Here is a 9,315-nt window from a genome sequence, read left to right as displayed (position 1 = left end):
TACAGGGTGTCCCACGCAACTGGAACAGGCTGTACCTCCTAAACGGTTGGGAATAGAAGAAGATGTTATAAGTAATAGTTAAATGGTATCGGACGGTGCATAATATGCAACTAATTTTATGCACTTTTGTGCATCGGTGCATCAGAAAAATGCAACTGCACTTTTAAAAAAAATGGAAACCTATGTTTTTGACTGCACCAGTCGATGCAGTTTCTTGTGCTCTACATAAAAGTACTAACATACTTATGCCCTAAACTTATTCGTTAGGAAGTTTTCGAAGCTAAAGCTTCTCTGAATTATTTCGGGCTCTCTTATTTACGTTATGTTCCATTACAATGTTTGTAAACATGAAGCGGCTGCTAATACTAGTCACTGTAAGATTAAGAATTCCATGAGTAACTATTCACTACCCGTGTGCGATCGTTTGCCGACCCGATTTTATATCGATTTTAGCTTCGATAACTTCCTAACGAATAAGTTTAGGGCATAAGTATACCATAAGTATACCATTTAACTATTACTTATAACATCTTCTTCTATTCCCAACCGTTTAGGAGGTACAGTCTGTTCCAGTTGCGTGGGACACCCTGTATAACTAGCTGCGTTACCCGGCTCTGCCCGGGAATTTTAATACAGATCGCGGTCCGGGATCCCCGCCGCGATTGATGTAGCCAATCGATAGAAAATTAACTGCCTATTTGTCGCCTGATCATAGGTGGGGAGAGGGTTATATTTCGGTAGACTAATAATAGCGACGTTTGGAGAGTGTTCGATGGCGTTCTCGTAACGTCGCTAACAATTAAACAGCGTTCTCGTAAAATCGCCACCAACTCTTCGAGAATATTCGACAGCGTTCTCATAAATTCGCCAATAGTTCATTTTAAATTGAATGTTAAAAATTGAAAGAAATCAGCTAAAACACACTTTAATACAAACAGAAATACTATTAAATGCAAGGTGCAATTTTTTTTTTTAATGACAAATATTTCTTTGTCTGATACGACATGAATAAGGAAACGAATGCCAAAAAGCAAAAAAAAAACGGATAAAGTTCCGAATGTCCCCGGTCGCCGATCAAGATGAAATTTTGAGGGGGAGGGGGGAGGTTGCCCAAATATAAGTATCTCTAATAATATGTATCTTCGGCTTCCTATTAGTTTCTGAGATATTAATTAAAAACTTTTGTACAATACATAGAATTTTTCCTATACAGACGCAACAACACAACCGTCTTTGCTGTAGTAGATGTCATCGTTAAGTGTCGAACAGCCGTTGACGCAGCGGGGGTTCCAACCTAACTATCTATAGGGTGTCCTATTTAAAACTTTGAAGATACGACGACTGTTGCAGCGTTGCCGGTCGTCTTCCGGCAGCCGGAAATTTATGTAACCTGATCTATCTTAACCTAACCTACGTATAAATGGTAATTTACGGTAATTTACGATAAGGAAAGGAAAAAGTTACAAAAAGTTTAAAAAAAAAAAATGGATTTTACATGGGTCACCCTATAGAAGCGTATGGTGTGAACGGTTGTTCGACATTTGACGATGACGGTTGCTACAGCGAAGATGGCTGTGTTAGTTACGTCTGTATAAACAGAAGTCTATGTATTGTACCGAAAATTTTTAATTAATATCTTGGAAACTAATAGGAAGCCGTAGACACCACTTTATGTTTGGAGTCGTCTACCTGCTCTCAACGAACCCTCCAAATTTCATGTCGATCCGCGACCGGGGACATTCGGAACTACAGCCCAAAAAACTGATAAATCTACATACATATACATATATGTATTATGAGTGTAGCATACCGAGGGGTCTTGGTGGCAATGCCGAGTACTACCAAATAGTCAAAAACATAACCAATCGCAATATGACATAGCCTATGTCCATCTTGAAAGAATAAGCTGTCCAATAATGCAAATTTCATTAAAATCCGTTTAGCCGTTTAAACGTGAAAGAGGAACACACGATCAGACATTTTCATTTTTATATATTAGTAGGGATAGGGATAGTGATTTTGTAAGGAAAATGCTTATTCGTAAAAATAAGTATGATGGTGAATTTTCCTCTATATCGGAGAGACATGCAAATTTTTAAAGTTAATGTAAGATTTTGAGTGAAGAATGTTCGATTGTCTTTTGAATTTTTAGATGGAGTCATCAAAAGAAAAATCCACCACTGTAAAAATGTAGATGCAAAAGTTATTAGTATAAAAACGTTCTGTGAACGAGTATGGTAACAACAACTTACTGTACTGATATTTTTTGTTAGAAATTAGATTGATATTTCATGTTTATTTTTTGCTGTTGTGGAAATTAGAATACTATGGTAGTATACATTAGTTACTTAAACGCATTGGCGTAACTAGGACTTTTTATGAGGGTAAGCTGGAATTTTGGAATTTTAGAATTCTGGAATTGTAGGACTTGAGAATTTTAGGATTCTGGAATTCTAGAATTTAAAAAATTCAGAATTCTAGAATCTTAAAATCTTAAAATCTTGAAATCTTAGAATTGTAGAATCATGAGGGGGTAATCCACAATTTTGTGTGCCTAAGATGGGGGATAGCTCCACCACAGTCCGTAATTACGCTAATGTTAAAACGATGTTTCTCGATAATGGCAGTAAAGGTCTCAATGCTTTCAAATGATCTCATTCGTTCAACTATACAATTCATGGTAACACAGCATGACTAGCGATACGTATACGATCTATCTATAACTATACAATAGTTGTCGATTATACTCGTGCGTGATTCATCATTCCGTCTCTAAATTGACTTGTTTTCTAACCTTCCTTTCAATCGATGACAATAGACACGTTGATTTCTCAATTTCGAATCCATGCAGATGAGATTTTAAAATATTTAAAGTAGTTGTCGGTACTTTCACGTGTAGCTGTTGCTGATAACGCGTTCGATGCGCAATTGGTCAGGGTTAATGGTCACGCGAATAAAAATTGCGAATAACGCAGCGGCAGTATTCGAATGAGACGCAGAGCAGTCGATCGTACAATTTGATGACAAAAACATGACAGCACACTGAGAAAAAGGTTCAATTACATCCTTTACAATTTCCAATTTTCTTTTCTTAATTATGTTTCATTTACAAAATTTGTCATTTAAGTAGCTCAAGTATTTGTACATTGAACACTATAGTAATTGAAGCAGATATTATTGCAATCTTACTATTAAACATTCTTCTCAGTATTTTACAGTGAGCAAACAGTTTTTTACAGCGAACATCCCTGTGATTAGTCTGATTTACGAATTATTTTTATGTTAGTACATTATTATTTCTATGCAGTACGATGGTTCGTCAATTTCTTTTGTCACTTCTCGAAAACTAAAGCTTCCCATTGACAATCCGCAAAACCTTTAGACAGTTTTTACGATTTCTTCTGTATCGTTAACGCAAAGATTCCCGCTAGATTTGTTGAATCTCCATCAAACGTGTATAGTGAACTCTTGCCTTTCTTGTTCTTTCCTTTGTTGGTACCTGAAATTAAATAAACCCATCAATGTTTAATCTTTATACAGGGTGTCTCATAACCCTCGTAACACCCGGAAATAGGGGGTTGCTGGGGTGATTCTGAACAATTTTTTCCTTTACCAAAATGTTGGTTGAAGCTTTGTTTTTGAATTATTAACGAAAAATACTGGCCAATAAGAGCGTGGGTACCGAGGGAAGCGTGCGATAAATGTTATGTTAGAGTACACGAGGGCAGATGGATGAATAATAAAAGGATTTTAAAAATATATGACTTAATTTAGGCACATGCGACATTCACTAATGGTTTTTTTATCTGATCTGAATCGATCATAGGCAGTCTTACGATCAACCGATCTAGTCATTTTCATTTTATTGCCAACGTAACAGTCCCCTTTGATAAAATTAAACAAATAATAACACCGATACTTAAAAAAATGTTTGACTAAATACTAACTCATTTTTTTATTTTATTGCTAACCCAAACTCCCCTTCAATAAAATTAAACAAATAATCGAACCAATAAAATAATTTTTAACAAAAAATACAACCGACTTCAAAATGCGCTAAAAAGTGTAAAATAATTTCTATTTTATTTATACCAATATTACATAGCTATTAATAAAACCTATTTGATCGTTAAATAGTATACTAAATACATTTCAACCTTTTTGGAGTCAGCACTAAATTAAAAATACCTGAATAAATTATGCTGCCAATAACAATTTGATTGCGGTATGGCGAACTTAGTAATTAATAAGTCGTAAGAAAAAATTCGAAACATTATAGATACGGCAGTAAACATTTGTAATTGTAACGATTGCATCAAAAGTTTGCACCACTTCTGATGTACATCTTGTTAATTTGCAATGGGTATGTTGATTCCCGTTAAATATTGTTTACTTGAAATTATCATTTGTTATAGGTTGCCGACGCCTGAATTATGATCTTCCTAGTAGAAGAAAAGTTTATAATTTTGCGCCGCCTCTGAAAAGATTGAAATGTATTTAGTATACTATTTAACGATTAAATAGATTTTATTAATAGTTGTGGAATATTGGTATAAATGAAATAGAAATTATTTCATACCTTTTAGCGCATTTTGAAGTCGGTTGTATTTTTTGTTAAAAATTATTTTATTTCACACTTTTTAGTGGAACGAGCAGTATTTGTAGGATGCCGTAAGGTGGCTTACCGCTTTTATTATATAATTACAATAACAATAGTTATTAACAATAACGAATTCCATAAATTTTTGCAAATGGGATCATCGCAGAAATATCTGCTATTAGATGTGAAAGATGTTACGGGCAATGTGTTTAACGTGGACATTTTGTAAAATGATCGGACATTGTGTAGAATGCCCATTTTTTTGGGCAATGTATACATAATAGGCAAGTATTTCACAAATGGCCCGGACATTTTATATAAACCCCACGGTTCGTTGACATTAAACTTATTATTATTATTATTATTATTATTATTAAAACCATACATAGATGTGATAGGTTGTAACCGTATATGTTACATATTGATATATATACAGGGAGATTCTCTCGGCGCGCAACACAATAGCCGCCCCGCACAATGGAACCCTGCTGTGTTTGCGGGCAAAAAGCCCAGGAGGTCAAATTGCCGGACCCAAAACACACAGAGCAGTCTTGGGTCCGGCGATTTGACCTCCTGGGCTTTTTGCCCGCAAACACAGCAGGGTTCCATTGTGCGGGGCGGCTATTGTGTTGCGCACCGAGAGAATCTCCCTGTATATTCGGCTCATTAGGAGCATGCCCCTTAAACGACAACGATTCCCACTCGCTCGAGATGCGTGCGCATCGATCCCCACCTAGGATCGATCGAAGGAGATCGATGCGGGATCGATGATCCGGCACTCTACGTTCGAATGCGCTAGCGGTAAGACGCAAAATACGAGGGTCCGTTGGGCGAGAAACGGTACGCGAAGGCGAGTCAAACCGCCTTGGTACAATCGTCAAACTGCCGATCTACTGTCTTCGTGTATACGCCTCAAACCGAGGAGTCGCGTGCACAAACTGAGCCGCGGCACTGCTACAAGGGATACCCGTTCGCGAATAACCAAGGTTTCGTCGTAGTAGTCAGTTTAAAGAATTTATTACATCCAAATTCTGTTACACTAATTCGGTTCACGTCAACACCAGTGAAATACAAATTCCGTGAAGCAGTGCTGCGACTCAGTTTGTGACTCCTGGGTTTGTGGCACATATGATTCGTGCTTCGCGTTTTATATATTCAAGACAATTCTTTTCAATATTCATGTAACGAAATAGTATCAACGTCAAGGTCACTGTTTGTTAGAAACAGAGAAATCGTCGAGGTCACGTAATCGTGCCCTGCCGAGACCTCTTATTGTTAGTTGTTCTAAGCAATAGTGCCAAGATAGCCAAACAAACATAGTCTCGCCCAACGTAACAAGTTACACCATTAATTGCGTTAAATTGATAATTTCGGTTCTTATCAGTCGAATCTTAAAGACATCTAATAGCAACCGCCGACAGTGCATGCCTACCCATTACTGGTGGCAAGTGTGCAATTGTCGTTCCGGCGAAAATTCCATCTATTGTGTGTGAGGAAGCACGGTACTGAACGAACCACTGAATCTGGAAAAATCCAAGAGACCACGGAAGTGCCTCTGGACATTTCCTAGATATCACGGAACGCAAAGACTTTGTGCACATTAGCGACGTGCGACTCTATCCCGCAAGGGCAAGACCTCTCGTCGTTCTGATAATCTCATATATATATATATATATCAATTGCTTGGATTCTATTCATTCTCACAAGAACCGAGATTATTTCAATAGGTCGTTCAACAAAGCATTGTCCTACGAGCCAGGAGTGGCGTTCGCGTTTTCTAAAGTTATTCGGTATAAATTGTTGTACTACGAGCCAGGAGTGGCGTTCCGCGTTTTCTGAATTAAAGAATATTAATTCCGGTCGTAAAAGTTCCTTGATGTATGACTCTTCCGAAAATATATAAGCAGATTTCTACCAGATATCTATCGCTGTTTCTTGTCAGACAACCTAAAAATTCCCCGTTACCAAACGTGTAAAAAGTAAGACACAGTATAGAAAAAGTACTGTTACAAGGTTAGGTATGGCTGTATAGTGTATAGTGTATACTTGAATCCGGCCGCCCTAAGGCGGCCAGCAACGCTTTCGTTATTATTTAAACAACACTATTACTCTAGGACATTTTATAGAGTGACCGAAACTTGTTGCGGACATTTTGCACAATGTGTTTTCAAACGGGCATTCTACACAATGCCTGGCCATTTTACAAAATGCCTACGTTAAACACATTGCCGTAACAAAAGGTTTCATCGCGATCGGTTCATTCCTTGCAGAGTAACATCAAGAAATAGGTTTTTTGCTATAACAATAGATATTAACAATAATAAAGGCAGATCGTTTTATCAAACATGCCTCTCTTAAGAAATAAACCTTTAACATCTGGGAAGGAAAACTCTCAGGAAAACAGGCCGCTTGATCTTGAAATAAACAGAAGGCCCAGCGATAACAGAACCAAATGTTTTGGGAAAGCAATGGGTCCACTGTAATCGCATAGCAGATGCAACCACTTTAAACATCACCAAACAGATGGGCCCAGCCCGATTATCTAAATGATAACCAGATCACCCCTTCTAACTAGTATATAAACCCGTTTGTACCAACGCTCTGGGGCAGTTCCAAAGTTCATCTAGTGTTGAGCACATCGTGTACGAACGTGAGCTGGTTGCTGTTTAGTAAGATCGGGTTGAAGTCCTCTTCAAGCAAAGTTAACCTTATAGAATCCGCGAGTCGAATCAGTGTTTCTATTTGGCATTATTATCAACCACACATAATACCCCCGCATTGCCAGTGCGTCAAAACCGAGCATCAGCGGAAATAGGTAATATACAATACACACCTACATTCGCGCCAAGAACAATTGTAATAACCACATATGCAAAATATATACATTGCTGTGTCAACCCACATTAGCATCTTTCTTTAAACCCAGTGAAACTAGTGACAGTTCCCACAATGATACAACCTAACCGTTCGGGTTGTATTGACTATAAATAATATAAGTTATGCGGCCTCTTATCCGAAAATCTCCGCTAGCCACACGCGCTGCCTAGCCTTCGGCCACGTAACAGCATAATAAAAAAGTTGTTCAGAATCATGCCCATGACAACATATTAAAGGGTCATTGAAATCATCCTATGTTGAGATTAGAAATTTTCTGTATTTTGCAATAACAATGAAAAAATGAAAAAATTTTTTTTAACGGTGTAGCGTGCACGGCCGGTACGCAATAAAAGTCAAGGCGGTTTGGGCCAGCGTTTTGGGCCACATGGCCGTTGATCCGGCGCACAGTGCGGACAAAACGGCTTTCGGCGATCAAAAGTCGATTTTCGTGAATTCGAAAATTGAAAAACTAATTACATACATCGATAGAGAATAAACTGTAGTTTAACGTAATGTAATCCGTTTTTTCATATTTCTTTCCGTTTTGCCGTGGTTCGCACTCAAAGTCAGTAGAAATTCGTCAAGATGAAACGCTGATAATATTACCCATAACTTCAATGTACGATTCTAATAAATTTTACTCGGAAAGATAAAATTCAAATGAATTACAAAGTTTACTAGATTAGTATAGATTCTATTCAGTGCATAAAATAAGTTAAAATGTTAACAACTTTTTAAATAATAGGATCTGATTGAAACGAAATACATTTAACTAAAATCTCAACTTTGCGTTTGATTTTAAAAAAATGTGTACACTTGTGCGGGGTTTAATTATTACTGTAGTAAAAAGTGAACCTTCCTCTATCAGAATCAGAAAAAAACGGCTGCCCCAACCTGCCACTGCTCAAAAAAATGACGATTGAAATAAATTACACCCATCTTGGCCGCAGCGCACGATGATGGAAAAGCAGTACCAGATACGATTATTATCCAGTTAACTGCATTCGACGTGTATATTCGTTACCCAAAACTTTATTTCGGCCTTGCAATATGCCATAATAAATTTTCATAATTGTCGAAACTATTTTCATGAATGATTTGGTATAGATCATAATAAATATAAATAAATATATTATAATAACACATGTCTTGTCATTTTTTAATTATTAAATCCGTTCCTATTATAGTTATTAACAGTTTTGAGTCAAATTTTTGTTAAATGACATAAAATATGTCTTACAAGTGAAGGATATTGAACGCGTTATACTTTATACGTGAATATTTTGACACCCTGTAGTTCAATATGATTTATATTGGTACAACTTAAGTACCATAATATAGGAAAAAACTTCCCAAAATTTCATTAAAATATTTCCAATAGAACCGAAGTTACAGAATTTTGATCGCCGAAAGCCGTTCTGTCCCACTGTGCGGCGTACCCGGCAGGGAACAAAACATTCGTCTGAAAAACCTATTTCTTCCCTCTTCGAGAAAACTTTCTTTTCGTTGTTGTTTACACGACGCACCCCCTAACGCCAAGAGTGAACGAGCGGGACTTGGATGTCTGCCTTCGAAGCGTGCAGACCTATCCGTTCCGCGTTCATTCAATAAAGTGTTATTTCGAATACAAATAATAATTGTCTTTACTACACATTGTCACCTCAACGGGACCAATCGGAAGACATATTCTACAAAAGGCAAAAGGTAGAGTTATACTCTACAAGCTGCAAAAAGTTTCGTTCCGATTGGTCCATCAGTCTCGGAGTAATCGGTGAACATACGCCGAATGTACATGAAATAGTACATTTCTTGTAATAATAAAAATCGTTCGGAATGAG

At 37.2% G+C, this 9,315-nt stretch overlaps 1 protein-coding gene across 2 annotated transcripts in view; it reads right to left on the bottom strand.

The window, feature by feature from the left end:
- Nucleotides 1-572: 572 nt before the first annotated feature.
- The window catches only part of Dscam3 (Down syndrome cell adhesion molecule 3), a 280,870-nt gene continuing 272,127 nt past the window's right edge, over nt 573-9,315 (bottom strand). For both annotated transcript variants that reach the window (XM_034326185.2, XM_034326183.2), the window contains one exon: nt 573-3,499. Coding sequence is in view for 1 of the 2 variants with exons in the window: in XM_034326183.2 (XP_034182074.2) it covers nt 3,448-3,499 (52 nt within the window). In the remaining variant the exon portion in view is untranslated. The remainder of the gene's footprint in view (nt 3,500-9,315) is intronic.

The sequence above is a fragment of the Osmia lignaria genome, chromosome 3 (assembly GCF_051020975.1).
Source record: "Osmia lignaria lignaria isolate PbOS001 chromosome 3, iyOsmLign1, whole genome shotgun sequence".
In the NCBI taxonomy this organism is placed as follows: Eukaryota; Metazoa; Arthropoda; class Insecta; order Hymenoptera; family Megachilidae; genus Osmia; species Osmia lignaria.
The sequence above is the reverse complement of the archived record's forward strand: the minus strand, read 5'-3'. Positions and strand labels throughout refer to the sequence as shown.